Raw genomic sequence first — 22,811 nt, 5'->3', positions numbered from 1 at the left:
AAACAGCTAGAAACATCAATTTGCATAAATCTAATACAAGCTTCATTCTCAAATAACAGGATTTTTTCCGTGGCACAAAACGTTGAGTGGGCAGAGCTAAAGGTATCGAAATCAGAGCAATGGTTTGCAGATCCCCCACCACGCACTTTTTCTCCCTTAATCACAGTCTTGGTAAGAATGGGAAGGGATAAATCCCACCTCAGTTATATCAACTTTTTCATTTCAGCCTATCCAAACGTCATAACTCCAACTTCCAAGGGATCCACAAAGTTGCATCATTCTACTTCAGTGGAAACAAACCATGGAACTCAGTCTGCAATCATGCAGACAATCCAATAGCAGTAGCTGCCCGTCAACCAAAATCACGTACTCGCCAAAGTCACAGGCAGTATCCACAAATGTACCGATAGAAGAGCTCTAAAATACTATAGCAAGAAAGCATGATGGACCATTTCTAAATTTCCTCTTGATTTACACAATGCTCTACAACTCACATTCTTAAGACATGTTGCATATTACAAAGAGGCAAGGGGTTCTTGTTCCAAAAATATCACCTGCACTGCACTTGAGTTAATTGGTCTTGGAGTGTGGGACACAGGAGACAATGCTGAAAATCAGTGACAAGCATCTGTTAGGAAAGGGTAGGATAGTTCTATTTTCGTTGCAACATCAGAAGATATATGAAAAGCAGCCTTCCACAGGACACAGTCTGAAAAGTTACATACAAACATGGAATCTATACATAATTTTGCTGAGACTTGTCATGCCAAGGTATAGATTTGCATTTTGTTGTACTGAAAAACTAGGTGTGGAAGTAAGGCTCTGAAAATTAAATATGAAACTTGAACCTTGGAATCTATAAAGGCCACATAGGTTTATCCTAGATAAATAAACTCTAGCCACAACCACACAGTATCAAGTACAGCAGTATTTCAATCGATAGCATTCTAAAAAGAACATTTACTTATGGAGAGTTTTAAACCACTAACTAGCAAGCCAACTGAGCATACAGGGTTAACAGACTACCCCCTCCTAAAGAAAACATAAGACAACACAAGAGGACAAGAAAACAGATACACAAGTTCACTCAGAGAAAAGAGAAACTAACCAGGAAGACTCCAATAAGAAGCAACATGCCTTAGAAGAAGATTAAACACGTGTCACTCTAACATTATTACTGACTACGTATCTTTTGATGTTATATATATATCTTTCCAATTTCCGATTTAACCGCCCCCCAAACATTGATCAGTTTGTGAGGTTTGCTATAATGAGAGGAGCTTAGAGAGCCCCGTGAGAGCTTGACTCTTACTGTAGCTCCCACTTTACCCCTCAACGTTTTTACAGCCTTGAGCCGATCATACTGTTCCTTTCTTTTATTCTGAAGCTGAAGTACTCCAGAAGGCTCCAGCCCTTCTCTCCAGTTCTTCAACTTTGAACGGTTGAATGTTTTTTTTTTTTTTTTTTTTTTTTTTTTTTAAATGTGCCCCCTGCCAAGGAGGACAAACATTGGTATAGTGTTTCCTGAGCAACTGAAGAGGTTTTGTGGTTACATATATTTTTTTTATTGTTTTGAGGTTAAGCACATCAGGCAAATACCCATAGTGTCCCATAGAAAATGAAAATGACCCATAGTGTCAGCATTATATAGTTCACTACTGACAATCATCGTAAAAACAGATGCAGTGCACCCTTGAAAAAAGCAGAGTATCTTAAGGATAATGAGAGTAGATGATGCAAGTATGACAGGGTCACAAAATTTGCCACTGGTGGCAAACAATGTATTTGCGCTTGTAGGGGGTTGCTACATCCTGTGCGCTTTTTGCAGGGCTAACAGTTCATACCTTGACCATGTAATAAGTTCGGCCACCCAGTGTAGTATCTAGGGGAACCCAGGGGACTTGCAAGTCAAAGAGATCTGGTGTTTGGCCAGTACTAATGATCACTGAATTTGCCAGTTACTTCGGTAGCTTTGGTTCTGGGAAAGAAACCTGATAAGCACACAAGTGGTGTAGAGGACAGATCATAACCTGCAGCACGAAAGACTTATTGTAGGAATGGAGACCAATACCCAATAACTGAGATACAGGACAAAACCACATAATAGAAGTCTGTCCCCACTTCGTCACATCTGGGGCACTCTGCAGCTGCTTCCGGGGTACATATGCTTGAACCTTTTAGGTGTAAAGTAGACACTGTTGAGGTAACAATACTGTATTAATTTTAATCTGAAGTTTTCTACAAACACCAGGGCATGCCTGTAGCACTTATTTCCAATCACGATCAGCAATGGGGTATGGATATACATAGCACACTTGTCCCACAATGTTCCGGTGGCTCCAAAGAGAGATGGGCCATCAACGATGCACCTTCGCCAGTACGGCGCAGCGGAAGAGAAAGTGCTTTGGCGATAGACCATATGCCAATTGTAAGTTCTGATAATTTGCCAAAATCATCAACTGCGCTAACAGCTCCTGTAATATCCTCCAAAGATCCTGGAGGTACAGCAGTGTAGTCTTTTTTAAGTGTTAATATTCTCGCAGAAGAGTGGTCCTTCTTGAATGTCGGTACTCCTTTGGAATTCAGATGTGTAGAATGACCAAGAGCAGGAAAGTAGAACATTACCTTGTTGTCATTTCTACTGCAGTGTTCCATGAAAATGCTGTTCCTCCTCACATTCAGGTGCATCTTTGATGTTCTGCAGCAGGAGAGATGGGCAGAGAGGTGGGCTGATGGAACTCCAACATCTATAGAACATGCGAGGGACTCACTGGCGAACCTTGCTGTGTAGTGTGAGCCAGAGTCTGTTCCTAACCCTGGGACAACGGTGCTCTGCTCCATTCAGCGCATGCGATAAGGTCCGCTCTCAATTTCACTCAGCACGCACAGCAAGGGTCATGTTTGGAGCTCACTTTAGAATGCAGGCCCTAGACGACTGAGAATTCCAAAGGTAAACAATGCTCAGAATAGCATGAACAAACGATAATAAATTGGCCCCTAGAAATTAAGAAGAAAGCATAAATGTCACAAAAACATAAAAGACAGTCGCATCTCGGAACTCTCTTTATATCAAGGTGTCGCAACCTTGAGTAGTGCGGAGGAGATACTTTAAAGAAAATAGATTTACCACAACAACTTGCGGGTAGTACTTAAGTTTGCAGTGTGGGACATAGCAATGAATGAGTCTTCGTAGATGTTGCACTATAGAAGTAAAACTATATACAAGCATATTCTTAATGCAGAGGTAGTCAGAAGTGTGGTTTCACAAAAGCCACACGTCGCCATTGTGGAAGTAAAGGTCTGAATGTGAAAGATGAATCTTGAACCATAAAATCCAGAAAGGCAAAATAGGTTTATTCTAGATTGAGAAGCTCTAGCCACAACCGCGGCGTCTCAGGTACAGCTCTAACTTCCTTCACGTTTTAATCTAGAATATCATAAAAGGAACATTTCATTGGAAGTAGTTCAGAAGAAATCTGGAGCAAACCAGTTAAGCACGGAGGATAAAGAGACTATCACACAAGGCTTTTTACTGTGCCAGGTCCAAGAGATCCTGGACACAAATTAAGTTGGAAAGTATGTGGAATGAGTTGTTTCTTATTCCCTTTCAGTAACATTTAACCTCCATGTTACAATCGCTAATTTCATAACTGAAAAGATGTTCAGAATTGCACTGTGCGACCTTGACATGCGAACCACTCTGTTTGCAAGTTATTTCCTGCGTGCATATGCGCCAAAGCTTGTGACCCTTGTTGTAAAAGCAATGTACATAAACAATTCAAAGCATATAAGAAATAACTACGAAGAACCCGTCATCTGCACCTTGGTGCTGGGACTTATTTACCAGCAGGTATCACCAATGGGTGCAGTTACACCACCTCAAAACCTACTAACGCTGCCATCAGGCAGGGCCAGCGCCGAGTGGGTACGGGTAAGCGGGGCTCAAACGCCACGCAAACTCCTCAAGTCTACAGGGTGAGGGACCTAATGGAGACTCACCAAAACTCAAAATACTCAGTGTCTCTAAAACAGCCTACCCCTTCAGCCACATAAAACACTAATAACTTAAGCCACAAACCCGCTACTGACTGGAAAGTTATATGGGACAATTCCTATGCACGAGCAGCGAACTAAGCACTAAGTGCATTTCACCATACAACTGTATAAAATTTGTGTACTTACATTTTTCTGAAAATACTACAAATAATAAACTGCCTAATGATGCCTAAATAGCGAATCTTATGGCTACCTCAGACAATATTGGTCAAGTATGGTTCTGCGATAGGCTGTAGCTTTACCAACACAAAAGGCTCTGCAACAACACATAAGGCTCTGCAACAACACATAAGGCTCTGCAACAACACATAAGGCTCTGCAACAACACATAAGGCTCTGATCATCATCGAATGGGCTTTTAGGTGGAGCCAGCAGAACTTACTCAGTTTAAGAAGGTGATTCTGTAACATTTTAATCCAACAAAAAGCTAGTTGCCGTGTACTGAACAGACAGCAGTGGCATTTACCACAAAATGCCCTACTAGAGTAAACTGATGTGCAATCGACAACCAACAGTGACAATTATGACTGGGAAATAATCACTCACAGAGAGATGTAGAGTTTAAGCAACAAAGAACACACTGACGTTGTGTACAGATCGGGTCTGGCTCACCCGCAGCAGAATTATTCTTGTATTAAAGGAACACTGAAGCGATTTACCCCCATAGCTTCTCGTCGGCTCAATTGCTGGTCTCTCTGCAGCTAAGAGCACACAATGAACTGTGCACGGACACAGCATGGAGATTACAGGGGACACTCCCCTCCACTTTGTGTGTATAATATAAAAACTCTTTTGCTTGTTCTCGGACGGTGTAGTCGGTAGGGAAAGTCTGTGCTGTTTCCTTGGGGAAAAATAAAGGGTTTAGGAGAAGCAATAAGACTGTGCTCTAAAACGGACTGCAGTATCGCCATGCAAGAAAGTCAGAGAGGATAACTACAGGGCGACTAAATGCTGAAAAGGGAATAACAAAAAATAAAAAGCAGGCAGTATATTCCTATGTATTGAAAATGGTGCAAATCTCCCAATAGCTAAAAATAAATAATCACACGAGTGTGCATGAATTCAATTACCATTAGCTTTTTCCGTCAGCACAATGGCATGTGTCTAGTCTCCATACAGGGGAAGGGTTAGGCAGAGATGAAAGCATGACGCGCTGACAGCACTAACTTGGGCAATCATGTTATGTTTGCTGTCGATCAAGATCCTGAGGTTCTTGCATGGGTGATGGTTGTTGGGACTGAGTGATGTTGAGGAGTTGGTGGTTGTTAAGGTATTCAGTGAGCTGTTTGTTGAGGATGTTCTTTAAGACCTTGGCCAGGAATGGTTGAGGGGAGATTGGTTTGTATGTGGCGAGCGCTGAAGGGTTCACAGAGGGTTTCTTCTGTAATGGGAGGACAGTGAGATGTTTACAAGTCTCTGGGAAGGCCATGAATGGGGTAGAGAAATTCAGAATGGGTTTGAGCATGGAGCTGATGGGTTACAATCCTCTGGAGTATGCATGGAGGGAAGTAGAGGTCCAACGTGCCCCTGAGAGTATGGAATTCATGGTGGCGGCAGTTTGACAGGCCATTTGGTTAGCATTGATTCTTTGTATAAGATCAAGAGGAGTTTGACAAGATCGGTCAGGTCCAGTTGCAGGCTGAATTTGCTGGTAATGGGAGTGATTTTGTTGCTGAAGAATTGAGAGAGACTGTTGCAGAGGTCCAGCGAGGCAGTGATAGAGTTGGAGGCGGCAGGTGGGGAGGTGAAATCTTTCAGAATGGCAAATATTTATTTACTTCCGATTGTTCTGGTGGTGCCACAGTCTCAGGGCTGATTTGAACGTGCTGCTGTCTGCATTATCCTGGCTCATTCTCCAGTTACACTCCAGCTGTTTGCAGGGTCCTTTCACAGTCAGAGTTCCTCAGTGTACCAACTTGTCTGGATCTTGTTGTATTGTGTTTGAGGGGGTCAGGGAGTCAGCACAGGAGGTGATCCAATTGATAAAATTCTTGGTAGCTTTGAGAAGGTTGTTGCTGTGTTCATGTCAGTGGGTGTTGAGAGCGGTGGTCTGTTACTTGGCAGTGAAACTGTTCCAGTTTTGGCAGTCTGGTCTGGTGACGGTGCGTTGGACTGGGATAGGGATAGGGATGCTGAACCTGACAAGATTGTGGTCTGTCCAAGAAACTTGTGTAGGCTTGTTGACTCAGATATTGCCAAAGTTGAAGAAAATAGGGTCCAGGGGGTATCCTGTGTCGTGGATAACTACCTTTACTCGTTGGGGACACCAAGGATTCAAAGGTCTTCAATGAGAGCTCTTGAGTTGGGGTCCGCTTGGCCTTCCAGGAGGAAGTTCAGGTCTCAGAGTAGAATGTTACTGCTAGTATTGAGGGCAAGTGGTTTGACAAAATCCATGATGGTGTTTTTGAAGTTGGTGCGCAGCCCTGGTGATCTGTGAATGAGTGTGTCACTTAAGGTGAAGATGGGTGTAACAGGGAGCTTGAACGACAGGGGTTCCATGTTGGAAAATAGCATGTCCGTGGACGTGGTGCAGCTGATCATACTCTTGTGGCTGATAGTGATTTCACCTACTTGCTTTTGAAGTCTGTCTTGCCTGGCAATCTTGAAGCCAGGGGGGATGACTTTGAAGATGTCAGGTGGCAATGCAGAGTTGAGCCAGGTTTCCAGGAGGAACCAGTAGATAACTGTGACTGTCGTGCAGCAGGTCCCATATCGTGTTTGTCGAGTGAGAGGAAGTTGAAGAACATGCATGCAAGTGTGGATTGGTGGTAGGGTGGTTGCAGGACTGTGTAAGTGTCAGAGTGTGGTGTTGGGTCCTCTCTGTGTGGTGGTGGGTGTGGCTAAGTGTATGAATGCTTCTTGCAAGTTCAGGAGAATACAGTCTTCATTGTGTGTGGTGCAACAAGGCAGCAGCGTGTGGAGCAAAATTGAGTCTTACAGCTCATTTTGAAGCTTGACTTGCTTTAAGCATAAGATACAATTGCAAATTGGTAATCACTGCCTAAGGCTAAAAATTAATCTGATCTGTCAGTAGTTCTCATTTACGTGCTAGTGTCTTTTTGTCAACTGCACATTTTTAAACTTTCCATTCTTAAAATGTCGTTTTAAAAGCAAGGAGGTGGAAATTTAGCAAATATGCTCTATGTCCCCATTAATTTTCAGTAAGTTCTGAGTGAAGTAGCAGCTAGAACCTTTTTTTTTAATGGAAGCCTACTAAATAAGATACTATTCTACCTAATATTTCAATGCACAGATTCTAGTTTGTAACAAAAATATTTGTATCAGGTTTTAGCACAGTATGCCATGAATGTGTAAGAAATCCTTGTGAATGACAATCTTATTTGTCTTTTCAGAGTTCTGGTTAGATTAAAGAACAATTAAGGATTAGGTTTGTCGATTTATGACGTTTGCAGAACTACTCAATCTAGGGTGACCGGATTTTCAGATATGTACACCGTTTCCGGCACCTAAAAGATTTTAAGCCACTAATTTATGTGCTGTGCAATAGGGAAAAAGGTGCAGCCCAAACGGAGACCTGATGATAAATCTGTTGATAAATCTGTTAGGGGTAAGGGCCAGAGAGGGTCTGTCGTCGTTGACTTCTAAGGAGTCCCACTCCAATCCACGGACTGGGACCCGATAAACAGAAGAGACCCGATAAACTGAAGAGACGTCCAAAGCAACAGACACATGTCTCACTCCCTGGGGACGCCCCAACACTGGGACAGGGACTACACAGGCACTGAGGGAAAGAATGCTCCCGAGTCACCTACTGATACTGTGAAACATACACAAGCTGAACTGAGATACAAGACGGCAGATCACACCTGTGTGCGTTTGGTGGACGGAAGAAAGGTTAGGCTTTGTGGACACTACCTACGGAATAACTAACCCAAGACCTGTCCATATAAATGGCAAGTGCAGCACCAGGAAAAAGAGGAACAACAAAAATATAAAAAAAAAAAAAAAACACATAGGAACGTGCCGTCTTCCTCACCTGCCTATTCCGTTCGTCCATAATCCGCGTTATCTGAATTTTCTTCCGTCCCATTGTCGCTTCTTTCTTTCTCCGACCACGAACAATTTAATTCAAACAGCGGCAGCTCAGGGATGTCCTAGCGCATGGTATGGCGTTACTCTCAGCGTTTCCCTGCCAACATTCCACAAGAGATTCCAGTCCTCCTGACACAGCCTAGAGAAAAAGATATACATTAACACCTACATCATTAATGTGGAGATTTTAAATGACAGCTCTACCAACAATACAGAATAACATCTATCACAAGGTGACAAATTAGTATTCACACAGGCTTAATACCCGTTAAAAGGAAAAATGGGACAAACAGCTCTCCATTTTCGCATTTCATTATGTTTATCAATCATGTTGCCAGTTTTTAAGCATCAACCCCAGGTTGGTAAGGCTAACACACCGAGATAAAGTATTTTATGCATTAATAGCTTGTGCATCAGCAAGAGGTAAGGAATTCAAAACAGAGCGGCAAATACGTGCAGGTCCAATCAAAGCTTCCAACAGTATCCCACTCTGCAGTTCTCATGTCATTTATATTTCTCTTATTTGTGGTTTTGTGCAGCGGGAACTAGACTCATCCTAGGCAGCAGAGAGCTCCACATGTAATCAGGAGAAAGTGAGAAAGTAAAAAAGCATTTCAGGAATGAAAGGACACTTACAAAATTAGAGTGTTTGTGTGGTAGCCGATGAGAGTGGTTTAGTGAAGTCCACCTGGTTTAGGAACTTAAAATCGGTCAACAAAATATTCTCAAAGTGATATTTCCATTTAAAACTCTGAACTTTCTTTAGAAGTTGTTGTTGACGCTATCTTTGATAAACTGCTAAAACATAACAAAGCGCCTGTGCAAGATCGGAAGCTGCGTTGTCCTCAAGAACATGAGGCAATGTTCGCCTAACAAGACCATACAGACAGCGAAATAATTAAATGAATGCATTTAAATAAGCTTTCCTGAGATGAGTAAGAAAAAACCATGAAAGTTTATTAAATATTTAAAGTATTACAGAAGGCAAAAATTATTAATAATTTTGCATAATAATCCATATGCAGGGATTTAGCATAAGGATCAGGAGCTGTGACATAGTCAAGTCTCACCGAGAAAATATTTTAAGTCCTAAGCAAGAGACAGACCACAAGGGTCCGCCCTCCGAGGCAGGGCAAACCAGGCACGGCTCACCCCCAAATATGGCTCGTTATAAACACAATAAAAATCACATAGCATTAAATAAATTAAATGTAACAAGACTCAATCATAATACAGACAGAAAAGCAACAGTACATTGCACCATCCCAACCTAGATGAATATTTATTAGTCTTTTCTCGATCTAATGTCATCGGATGTGACAGTATACAAACCTGGTTCCCCAAAAAGCAATGGCCGCCTCACTGAATGTATAAACTACAAAGAGCAAGCAGGGAAGGGTTTGAACAATTACATTTGGTAGGGAGCTTCCTTTGGGTTCTTCAAGAACAGCATGTGACTGTACAGCATTTCATTACTGCACATTTTGCTACGTGTGATGAGGAGAAATTAAAACATGGACACACAGAAATACAAGATGGAGTCTAGGCTAGTTCAGCCAAGTTTTGGGCCTTGTCTGCAAAACCGTATTTCCTGTGCGTGTCCAAAGTGCAGTATTTCGTCTTTGGCGAAAAACATTTAATACATGAGGCAAGCGTTGTTAATCGGAAGACATAAAAACATCGTTATAAAAAAGTCAAGAGGTTGTAGGGTAGGATCACAATGTCAGTGCAGGAAGTAATCCTTTACTAGGGAACCCTAGACCTGCATGCAGCTCCTTCCCAACTGCCCAGCTCCCCTTAGAACACACTAATCGATGCAAGAAAGGGGATACTCCGCATGGAAAATTCCTGCTGCCAAAGACAATACACACCATAATACACCCCCCCCACACACACAATAAAGAAAATTCAGAGAGACCGGACAACTACACGTAATGTAATAAGGAACAGGGAAGGAACAGCAGCTACAGGGAAAAAAATATATAATACATTATAAGGAAACGTAATTATAAAATGAAGATTAACCCTTATTCACAAACATAAAAGGTCCCGTTCTTTGTCCCAACTATCGCTATGCCAAATTTACCAGTGGTACCTTCACCCCCAAGGGAGCCATTTGTACCACCACCATCAGCAGCAACTGGCACGTCCTCGACCTCCACCTCACTACCATCAGACACTTCACTGCCACAACTACTCATATTCACACACACATTCTATAGCCAAGTGCAATTGTTTCCCTCGCTCACCAACTAACCTCGCCTCTTGTGCACCCTCCTCAGTGAATACTCAAATGCCACATCTTTCCATCCATCAAGGTGGAGAAGTGTGGCTCAATGGTTAGAGCGGCAGACCCTGAAGCAGAGATCTGGCTCAAGACCAGGGTTCAAGTCCCGCTTCGGCAGGTCTTGGGCTCAATTCCCCTTGACCAGATAATTCTCGCCTCGGTGCCTAATCTAATTCATGGGTCCCACTCTGCAACTCTGGGCAATAGCTTGCTTAATCTCCACAACGGCCCCAACAGCGCTTGGATGCCTGGCTTCACCCTGGAGGTGCTCAGGAGTGGGCGCCTCACAGGGAAAAGCCAGGAGGGGTTCCATAGCGGTATGAGTACAGCGCCTTGAGACCCTAACGGGTGAGTAGTGCGCTATACAAGTGCTAATTTACATTTACATCAATGAAGCAGAATTGCGAAACGGCTCCTCAACATTGTACGGACCAAGTAATGTGCTGTCACCATTCAGTACCGTTATATCCCTTCTCACCACTACTGTTTGGCAACCATTAACTTCACACAGCGTTTGTGATCAGAATAGGTTCCACATGCATTTTGAACACAATCAATTCTTTTTCTTGACTTCATCTGGAACCCATTGCACACATTTACTCCTCCCCATTCAGCCCTTTTTCAACCCTGGAGAACGGTGTGCGCTCTCCCGTTAGTTCGAAAGCGGTATGTTCTATCACACTATTAGGAGCCAAGCTACTATTATCATTAGCGGTATAATAGCAACCACATCAGACAAGATTACATTAGTCGTCATAATATGCAAGACTACCAGCAGCTATCATCACTCCGTGCATCAGGCACAGCTGCTAACAGTGACATAAAAAATACCTGTGTAACGCCTCTACGTTGTAACACATACCAGCCATAATTGCAATGCTCCTAGCACCAAGTCTCAACACCATTTCATTTTTATCACTCAAATATCAGCTTTAAATATACTTTAGAAATTAAACCATTTTCTCCAGACATCCACTTATGAATTCTGAAAATGCACACATTTTTGTCTTTGATACAAGTTTTCAATTTTGGGATGGATATATTAATTTAGCCAAGAAAAGGTGTATTTAGTTCACTGGGCTCCACACAGGAGAACTACTTACAGACAGCTGGAGAGTTACCAGTAGCTCATTGGAGAAGCCTGTAATAGACTAACAGTATCCGCTTGACTTTCTTGTTTAACTTGTTTCTCCATGCCAACTGTACAATATTCTTTAACAACTATAAAGTCTCTAACCTACCATTATACCAAGGCAGACCTGTGCTTAAGCCCATTCCTCTTAAAAAAAAAAAAATACCCATAATCTCAGATCTGAATTGGGGGCTGCTGTAACTCACAAAGCACTTCAGAAGATCCTCGGTTATGAAAAATTCCATCCATGAACTGTATAATGCGTTCTGCAGCCACCCTTTCAACCACTTTGACCTCCACCCCTTTGGAGAAGTCATCTACCATAACTATCAAGTACATGGCATCTCGACACTCTTTGACCACAGGTGCCATAATATTGTTAATCTTTTCACCAAGGCATAAGGGGTCGGGGGCGGGGAGGGGGCTGTTGGTCAAAAGGATACCTGGGACTTATCTGCACTCTCACATGAAACACAGACTTCTACAATGCACAATACATCCTTAGCTATTCATAGTCACCAATAGACATCTTTAACCCTCCTTTTCAACTTGTTGACATCCAGGTATCTCTCATGAAAACCTAGAGTACTTATTTTTCTCAACTTCAAGGTTAGGACCACGCTTTCACCCCCACACCACCAGTTCCATTCTCATATGTCAACTCGTCCTTCAGTCCCTGAAACGTTCCCCGACCATCCTGCTTCAATACATTTCTTCATCTTGATCAAAACTTGTCACTTGCAGTGTACTACCTTCATTCATCTCCATTGACCACCTCCTCTACCACATTTCTCAATGCAGCGACACAGCATTCAACCCAATGGTTAACTGGGATTTCTCTGACTGGTGAAATCTACCACTGTTTACACCAAGAACGTACTGTGGCACAAACAAAAACTGCTCATCTGCATGTCAGCCATGAAGGCTGCCTTAAGGGTGCCCATCCAGCAACAAACCTGAGAACCACCAAAATCACTCAAATATCTCCACCAGTCATCCCTCCAGAGAAGTAAAGAAATCACTCAACTATAAAAAACAAAACTGCAGGTGAACAATGACTCTGTTCAAGAAAACTTCAGTTCACAAACGGGGAAAGCTCTTATACATCAAGAACACCTTGTGTTATGCCCAAGCACCCACTAAACGCCATCCACTATAACATCTTATGGCCCTCAGACTTGGGGTAGGAGCAGAGAGTATGTCATAGGCATACTAAGACTTCCCTGACCCTGCTAGTTGGTGCAAAGGTTGGGTCACAGGCTGCCAGTCCAAGCACCTCTGCAAAACTGACAACTGCGCTCAGAAACTGAACTGTGTCAATGCTGCCTTGTCCTCATTTGGTCTCAGATTATGGAAGACCTGTTTGAGGTTTGGGGGGGGGGGGGAGCAGGGGGCTGGAAGAGGGAACAATACACACAACCTTTAAGAAGGACTCCCTAGAGACCAGGCTCCATGGCACTGCAAGGGTGGCGCATGTACATGATTTAGGATCCTTTTGTTTAGCGAACCTCTAACCCCAACAACATGACAGCCTCATCCATCTGTAAAGGAAATTTACAAGTGATTGCTTACTATAACCAATTGTTCCAGAGATAGCATTTTTTTGCTTAAGTGCATACTTTCAACATGAAGCTAGTTCTGTCAATCAGTACCTTCATACCCTATGACACTGAAATATTTCGACTGTGTTAAGACAGAAGTGACATGGAAGCCTTTGGTGACTACTGAACACAAAACACTCATTTGACTTCAATATGAATTCGACTTTGCTTTATTTATAAAAAAAAACATAATTGAACAGTTTCATATCATAGAAGGCCATTGGTATGTTACTCCAGGAGCATATTTCTGCATGTGACTGACCCTTCTCACTCGCAGGGCACATACAGTGATTTGAACAATAACAATTCCAACACCATGGACAGGTCTAATGCTACAGTGATTAAAAAATAAAGTACACCCTAAGAGCCTATGGCTTTACATATCAAGACATATCTGAAAATCTACTTTATTCTGTCATTATTTGTTAAATAAAATTATAAACAGTCAGCAGTCAATAACAATGTACAACAACGTCCACTCCAACTTCTTCATGAGCTAAGAATGTAAGTAGAATTAGGTGCTGTTAAACGACTGCACAATTATTTCACCATCAAGAAGTGCTATCACCTGTATCTAGACTCCGAAACTGTCTATTTTCTCTGGGGAATTTAGGTTAGACTTATCAGTGCAAGGTAGATGAAGGTCCAATGTGCCTTCAAATGTAAAATCACATAAACCTTAAGAGGGTGTATATTCCATTTCAAATTGAGTATGTTTTCATATAAAGAGGCTTAAAACGTATGAGATTTCGTTAAACATTTACAGTATAGTCAAAGCTCGAGATTTTCAGTCTTGGGCTTCAATTTATCATTCTATAATTGAAAGACGCCCATAACCGCTTTTTTTTTTTTTTTAAATAATTGCCCTGCCTTCTTATTCATATTTATTGTGTGCGTGACAATGTTGTAATATTCCATGTAAATGGGCGACAAAGCTATCCTGCGAAATCAGCAAGGATTTAGAGGTACAACGTTCCAAGCCAGGTCAGGTCAGGTATTCAGCACCCTGGTTTGTATGGAAGATATGTAGCATAATCCTTTGATACTGCTTGATGGTCCCAACTTCAACAACTTGGAAAAGGTGCAAGACACTATACAGAAGGGTGAGCTGAGAACGACTAATCACAGTGAAATTGTCACTGGAAGACTTACCAAAATTCAGAAATATCTCTACATTAGATTGGCATCTAGCCAACAATATTGTACTTAAAAGGACGTAAAGTCATAAGGTCATTAATAGACCTGAAAGCGATCATAATCCTGTGGCAATATGAACTGACCTTGAAGTCGCGAGGCATCAGTCCTGGACAGCTAGTGGGAAGAAGCTATTATCCAGCTTATGTCCTTGGACTAAACAGATTAAATGGGGTACGGTATGAACTATGGAAACAGGCCAACAGCCCACTAATGCTCGAAACTGGGACAAGTCGGGTGACCGACCAGTGGGGAATAAAGATTAATAAACTCCATGATGCAGTTAATAGCTCCAAACATGCAGTTAATAGCTCCAAACAGCATGGGCAATCAGTGGCCAAAAGAAGAGAAGCTGACGAGTTCTTAGCATCCCAGGAATATCAACGTAGCTAAAAGGTATGCAGGCAGGAAGGCAGAATCACAATATAGGAAAAATAAAACCCCTGCTGTGGAAGCCCTAAGAAGGCAGACAAGGAAGGAGCATAAGAAAGTAATTTGGAAATTGAAGATAAAGGACACAGAAGAATGTTGAAAACGAATACATGCATTGATGTTACCAAGGAAAAGCAGATAATTTTGGGACCATGTCAACACTCTGCTACATACATCTGCCAGCAAAGATAGTATGGTTTCTGTTTGTGATTAGGAAAGCCATGTGGAAAAACTTTACGTGGATCCAGATTATGTAGATGCTCATGGCACCGCAGGGCCTCAACATGTACTAGATGGCCTTAACAACAGGTCGTTAAATGTCACTGCCAAGTCAGTGCAAGTTATACTTCGCAGTATTCAGCGTGATGGCTCCAGGAAGCATCTTTAGTGCCGATCATGATTTGTGGGTCCAGCCTTTGACTACTTTATTTAATGATTGTCTACATTTTTCTGTGATTGCGAGGCCTGGAAAGGGTCAATATTGTACCCAATTCATAAAAAAGGGGATATTACCTGACCCAAAAATCATAGGTCGATAGCACTATTGGATGTGGATGGCAAGACCTTTGCATAAGTGCTCCTACAAGAGCTTGAAAGTTGGATCACTGAAAATAATATTATACCAATATACCAGAATGGGTTCAGATCTTGTTCTTCTACAAGAGACAATGAACTTGCCCTCTCATACCTAGGTCAGAAAGCACAGAACTCTCCATCCCAGCCGCTGATTGCCTGCTTCATTGATTATAGTGCGACTTTTGATGGTGTTGAGCGCCATATTCTCTGGAAGAAACTAGCTGCGTGGGGGAATCCCATAAAGTTGCTGGCATCTATAATTGTGCTTTACTCTGACCCATGGGTGTGAATTAAAATATCTCAAACACAAACAACAAAGCACATCTATACTAATAGAGGTTTAAAGCAAGGCTGTGTTATTGCCCCGACTCTTTTCAATCTTTATAATACCAATCTGGGTGTGGAGTTGCTTAAGGGAAATGCATTACCCCCGAAACTGGGTCAGACTGTGCTCCCCATAATCCAGTATGTTGACGATCTGGTCCTGCTTGCTCAGACTTGGTTAAGGTTGAAAAGGGGTCTGGATATATTACAATGTTATAATGAAAAAAATGCATTACAGGCAAATGCGGATAAAACTAAAGTTTTTATTTTTAACCGCCAACCTAAAAAACATCAAATGGACTGGAACTTGGGGAAGAAACGGCACCGGCAGCAAAAGCGGAGAGAATTACCTATGTTCTATCCAAACTTAACCATCGGCTTGAATCTCCAACCTCAGATGCAATGAGGAGAGTCATTAAGATAAAACTACCAACAATTTCCTATAGGCATCTTGCATATCACGGCAGGCTTACTGCATTGCTTGAGAACTGACAGATAAAAGCCTATAAAAAAATATTTCAGATTTCTAGATCCACCAGGCATGCAGGGATACGCTTGAAATTTGACCTAGTAATTATGTATATGGAATGCAAAATGGATGTAATTAAGTTTTATCATCATGTTTGCAGGGCCAACACTGATAGTCTGAGGGCGCTCTTGAAAATAACGTTTACAGATAATTCCAGTAATTGGGCTATCTTAGAAGTGCAGAGGAACTTTTTAATTTGCCCCCTTCCAATGTACTAGGCCCTCTTATAACGATGGCTCTCCTAAAAAAGACTGAAGGAGCATGGGGTGTGAGCCTCAACGGAAAGCGATCTTGCTAGCATCAAGAACATCAGTGGCGCGGAGGGTGTAGTGGAGTCGTATGCGACTATAAGTGGCCAACTGTATTTGAAAGCGGCATTGGGAGCTCGAGCCTTTCAGAGTATTCTGCGGATGCAGCTATTAACTCTCCCTGCTTGGGACTACAAATGCCACTGGAAGTCTCCACATCTATCTGCAAGAATGCACTTTGTGTAAACGTATGCTGCTCTCCGGGCCTGGCCTCAGAAAGACTATTACTACTAAAACCCTTATTTTTGAAATACAGCCTGAGAACATGTACAGACTCCTTAAAATATACATTTACAACGGTGGCCCCCATGGAGCTGGCCTGCTTTGGGAATTTTTTTGCCAGAGCTGGCAGGGCTCTACAGTATGCACGTGGTCAGCAAAAGTTAGCAACTTGTAGGGGCAGCTTGGCATGAAAAGGAACCTCATTATTAAAATGGCTGCTTCCTCCACGGTAACTCAGTATTTTGTCTAGGATTTACTGTATTCTAACGGTTTTTGTTGCAAACAATAGCCACGAATACAGGTTAAGCAAATTACCAGTAATGAATGAAAGACAATACGTAATACTTACGCACTTTACCTGTTCATTTTAGGAGGAAGGTCCTGTGATGGTATGCACTTTTATTTTAATCTATTTTTTGACTACTTATGCACTTTACCTGCTTATTTTAGGAGGACAATCTTATGATGGTATGTACTTTTATTTTAATCTATTTTTGACTTCTATGGCAATGTGCGATAAGATAGTGCCTGATAGGTATAGTACCTCCTTATTGTAGGGAAATGACCTGAAAGATAGCATACATTATTTACGCACTTTAATGGCACATTCCAGGAGGACGACCTGAGTGGTGGGAAAGTACTGTTTATGAATTTGCACTATGTCAATCTATAATAAGATAGCGTCTTAACAGAGTTATAGTACCTTCTTAAAATTAGGGAAATGATCTGAAAGATAGTAGGTAGTACTTACACACTTTATTGGCCTATCACAGATGAATAACTTGAATGATGGAAAAAACTGTTTATGCATCTGCACTTTTACTTTTTTTACTGATTTAAGATTTCTACGACAGTGCTTCATAACGCACCCTGTTTTAACATTTCGTGTTGGTGGGATTGTCAAGAGGTTTATATCCTATGGGAGGTAGTTGATTTCTGGCACTTTGCTAACACTGCAGTATTTTCACTATTGATATCACATTTTTCATCCTTTTCCATTGACTATTGAAAAGTTAGCTACATCAAGATGGGGCATTTTTTACTGTTCATACGTAGACAAATACTGACTTATGGTGATTTTATTCTGTTCTATGTGTGCAATATAGTGTGATATACATAGGCAGATATGAGTTTTGATGCTGATATGGATTTTTTAAATGTTTACATGTGCAATGATTTCAAGTAATCATGCAATAAACTTATTACTTACTTATACAGAATGTCAGAAATCTACTGTAGACCCCAACATGCACCAGGGTGTCCCAATACAAAGGCTCTTTTACTAAACATTCAATTTAAAAAGGTTACTAGGTTTGAAAAGCAGCCTGTTGTTTAGTTCTGTGAATGGGGGATGTTAGTGGAAGACTGATTGCACATTAATTTGTTAGTTGCACAGAGAAGTCTGCTGGAAGTCCGAGTCAAAACAAAAGCAGCGTGGGCTATATGCTCTAAAATAGTCCCTTTGTATATACAAAAGACTTCAGACATGTTAAATCATGCCACACACTATCACACTCAAAGAAAATGACCAACCTACACTTGTGCAAAATCAGCTTACGAACCTTACTACAGGAAGGGGAGTTGAGTGGGGCTGGTGAGGAATCTGCAGGTAGACAGTATCCATCATAAAGACTGTTACCAAAAGCAGGTAACTAGGTTTCACTGTCGCGGAGATCTTCTTTTTTTATTTATAACAAAGTATTTTATTAATTTTAGTGCAAGAAGTAACAAACAAATCGGACAGGGAGATGGCCCCTTCTTTCCAGGGTATAGCAAACAGACGAGCCTCCACCCTTCTATTAACACATACAGTAACCCAACTCAGTGTTTTAATACATTCCGGCGATTTCCCAGTCCCCCTGGGGCATTCAGTGAGACTGATCTCTATTGTATAACATCTGATTCCTCGTTAATGGAGAGTATGTTTGTGCCTTTGTCTAATTTCACTAGACGGGCAGATGTTCCACAAACCAGAAGAATTACCGATATGTGGACACCATACACTAGCTATAGAGTTCCGCTACTCCCCACCCCCAGCCCTCACACAAAATAGGTTCAATGCCTTAAATCTTGGTGATAGTACTCTGGTCGGGATTCCTTTCAGCAAGTATTCCAACAGGGGTTCCCACACCGTTTTGAGTATCCCACCGTCCCCACTGAGTCTTGTTGTGTCTCCATGGCCATAAGTGGCCCTATGCAGGCGTGCCACTGATTAATATCCAGCTGGTTACTTTTCTTCCAGGAGGCTGCAATGGTTGTTTCCGCAGCCCACAGGCTGTTCCAAATGGACGTTTTGTCTGACCTGGATGGATACAAGGAGTCACTCGCTGTAACCCCAAAGACAATTAATCCCAGCAGCTCTGTGACCGGGTACCCTAGCGTGGAACGTAGGCCTGACAGGACTGCTGTCCAGAAGGGGCATGTCTTAGGACATGTCTACCATATATGTAATTGGTCTCCCAAGTCGTCGCATTCTCTTCAGTATAGTGGACTAGCTGTTGGGTAAAGTGTATGCAGTTTCATAGGGTACATACACCAGTCATATAAAACTTTGTAATCCGCTTCCCTAGCCTGCTATACAACAGGTGACGTTAAGATCTCTCCAAGTGTGCGACCACTTTCTATCTGAGGGGGCAGTCTCCCAGAATGTTTGCCCACCTTTAAGCTTATGGATGCGTCTGGGGTACTGAATCGGTTAAGAGTACAGTGTTTACAGGCTCAAAGGGAGCGATTTCACCCTTAGCCATTCTCAGGTATTTCTCCATTGGAGTCAGGTCCTTCAAAATCGATTCTTTTAAGTTTAAGTGAATAACTAAGTGTCTGATTTGGGCATATTGTAATCTCTCGGTCCCCCCACCCTGAAATCTGTTTTATATTCCTCAAAAGTTTTTGCTGTACCCCTGTGCAAGAAGTCTCCCACCATGAGACAGTCCCATCTCTCCACACCTCAAATGGGCTTTGGGTGAGAGCTGGTGTGACCAACGGGTTAAAGTGAATTGGTGTGCTTGTGGAGGGGGAATATGTGGTTACAGTGCCTGTTTTGTTAGCCTCCTCCCAGACTCTTACCACCTTATTTGTTGGTGTTCCCAGATTGACATATTGGGGGAAGGGGGGTCTCTTATTCTTTTATCACTATACCAAATCCCATAAATATGGACTGGCAATCACCCTGTCCATATGCAACCAGGACGTGTCTCATTCCCTAGCACACTATTCCACTAGGACTCGTAGCTGGCAGGCCTTGCAGTATGTTGACATGTCCGGCAATGCTAAGCCTCCCCTTTTGGTCAGCATAGTACTTTGTATGCTATGCTTCCCTCTGTCTCTCCTTGTACCAAATATAGTTTACAAGAATGCTTTTAAAGGATGCAAAAAACAAAGCAGTTGGGATTCAGGATAGGTAAGCCATGAAACTACACTTATACAGCACATTCACAAAATTGAGAGGCTCCTCCATCGTCTAGTTTTTCTTTTAAATGAAGTCTAAAAAGGGCTTAGAGCCAATGTAATACTTACAACTGGAAGGCTACCTTGTCTCTCATTTCTTTGTTAGGGTCGGGTGCGCTAGCGCTGTGGCTTCTTTTGTAATCTCTCTATGGGCTTTTAATCACGCCCATCAGTTTTGTTGGCTTGTCTTTTTAAAATTCACTTGATATAATTTGTGAAAGGCATGCATACGTCATTCCTTTTCCGCTGTTTATCGCTCCTTGAGAGCACCGGTTAACAACTGAAAACATACGAGGCTCCATGTTCTCCACATGGTTTCTGGACTATTTTTTCTTTTTATTTCCTATGCAGCGCGATCTCGCTGGGCAGTAGTCGAGTGCTTTGCATCGACCCTGTTAACAGATAATTGCGTAGCTGCTGATATGTCTGACTGCGAGCAAACGTCTGTTTCCTTCTGTGTGCTCCTCCATGCCATGGCTTGGCGCTTTGAATCGACTTGCTTATGTAAAACTGTATTACTTTTCATTTTCAATTTATGTGGCAAGAAAAGTCCAGTTAGGACTTTACAACGCTGAAAGCTCAAAGTCAAACAAATGTGAGATCCATTGCACTGCAAATGCTTGTTTTTCATTTGTCAGCAATGGCAGCTGGTTTCATTTTACCAGTCGTTCCCGACCACTTTTTGGGGGAGGACAGGTGGATTTTGCTTTCACATTATTACATTTGTGACGCACACACGTTTCGTCTACCACTAACCCCTCCACCCCCCTCTTGTCCCTTTGTTGCTTGCCCTCTCCTACCAAGTCCCACATTTTCCATTCTAATCACAGTAAACCTGCAGCATCACTGTAATGCTGCACTGTTACGTGGGGAACCGTCAGTCACTTTGCATGCTGGTATTTTCAAATCAATATTAATTAATTACACAACGGACTCAAATTAATAATTTTCTTGCACGCAGTTTACTCTTGAATGTGTGTAGGGATGTATCCCGTAAATGCTCTACTTGAGGCATTGAGTATCACGCAAAACTGTGTGTTACTGTGTTATTTGAAGCTGAATTTAAATTGTGACTGAAATCTCCCATCTCTCGCTTCGTGCAAGGATGCAGGTGCTGTTTCGCCATATGTGCATGTAAATTTGCGTTCAACTTAAGGGTGCTAGAACGAAAATAGACATTCAAACACTCCCTCTTCCATCACATCCGTGTTTAGATTCTCGTTCTCTATTTGAGCAAGGTAGCATAGTGGGTTAAATACCTACTGCAACCCTTCAATCACAGATTTGAACATCATTTTAAATTGTGGACTTTTTCCACTTAATATACTATCACCATTACTTGTCCTGACAGCATCACGACCTCTCAGCTGGTTAGGGGCCTACTGGAATCTTTGTGCAACATACTATGGTCCCAGAAAGATCTGATGGGACTCTGGCCCATCCCCCTCACTCCCTAGATTTTTGTCACCCTATATCTCTCTAAAATATCTGAAGGTTAAGCGTTTGCACCTGTGAGCCGCCTGTAAAGAATGCAAAACAGTGTGTCGCGCCTCCCTCCACCCATTCACCACTTCACCTTCCCACTTCACATGATTGCTCAGTGGGTTAAACACCCACAGCGGAGGTTGGACTTGGAGTCTGCTAACACTTCAGTCTTCCAGTGTGGATGAAATGAGCTCCTCGGAGTTGGGATAACAACATCAGCTAACCATCACTGCACTGGGAAGAAGGAATGACTATCTGTAATATTTTAGTATGCGGCTAGTCAGCACTATATCGAAAAACTACCCCACACCCATGAAGGTACCAAATGCCGCTGCTTTCCTACTGCAAGTCCCTTTGTGGTATCTGTAAAGACTGCACTGCAGCACAGACTACTGCACAGACAGGTTGCACCTGTTGTGAGGTTATTTTAGCACTTATGTAGGCACATTTATTTAAGCTTGGGTCTGAGGCCTGTGCCCTCTCACCTCGACGCTTGCCATTTTATTCATTTTATTATTATAGCTTGATTTTAGTGACGATGTTCTATTATTTTACTGTGTGCTTACTCCAAGGCTATACACAATAGTTTACCGGGAATTGCCAGTCCAGGGAGTACAATGTCTTCCCTACACAGAATATTGAGTGTTGTCACACCAGGGCAGTTCTCCGAACAACCATATATTTTATTATGAAACAACATGTTCCCACCAACTTAGAGAAAATACAGCCAGCTTGCCATCTCATGCTGCAGGTCATCACAGTTTCTGTTGAAACCTCACGCTTTCTCTTTGTCTACGTGGGAGGACTCCAAGCAGACTAACAGACCTTTTCGTTACCTCCAACACAGGTATGGGGATTGGGCTTCTTTCCCAGGACTAGAAGGGCGGATTAGGGCTACCACTGCTATTGCTCTCATGTAAAAAGTTAATAGTGTAGGTAGGGATGTTAGGGGTGCTAATATGATAATATGGTGGGACTCTTCCTGTGTTTCTTTCCTGGTCACTGGTGTTATAGTGTTGTGTTTCATTATCTTTGCATGTAGGAGTCTTGTATAAATGAGAGAAAGGGGTACGATTTAGTCTACCATGATTTCCCCAAAGAGTGTGTCATGTGATAGGTTGCCACAAACCACCTTTACCTTTGGTACTGTTAAAGTGCTGCTAGC

General features: G+C 42.2%; 1 protein-coding gene across 8 annotated transcripts in view; it reads right to left on the bottom strand.

The window, feature by feature from the left end:
* The window catches only part of MEF2A (myocyte enhancer factor 2A), a 455,794-nt gene that overhangs the window by 331,708 nt on the left and 101,275 nt on the right, over positions 1-22,811 (bottom strand). For 5 of the 8 annotated variants that reach the window (XM_069222772.1, XM_069222774.1, XM_069222773.1 and 2 more), the window contains exon 2: positions 8,054-8,248. In XM_069222772.1, the coding sequence (XP_069078873.1) occupies positions 8,054-8,107 (54 nt within the window). In that variant the 5' untranslated portion in view covers positions 8,108-8,248. Of the gene's footprint in view, positions 1-8,053; positions 8,249-22,811 lie in introns of those variants that run through there. The other 3 variants (XM_069222778.1, XM_069222779.1, XM_069222777.1) reach the window with 1 other exon arrangement.

Source organism: Pleurodeles waltl, chromosome 3_1, assembly GCF_031143425.1.
Source record: "Pleurodeles waltl isolate 20211129_DDA chromosome 3_1, aPleWal1.hap1.20221129, whole genome shotgun sequence".
Classification (NCBI taxonomy): domain Eukaryota; kingdom Metazoa; phylum Chordata; class Amphibia; order Caudata; family Salamandridae; genus Pleurodeles; species Pleurodeles waltl.
Note: the sequence above shows the minus strand (reverse complement) of the source record. Positions and strands in the feature narration are given on the sequence as shown.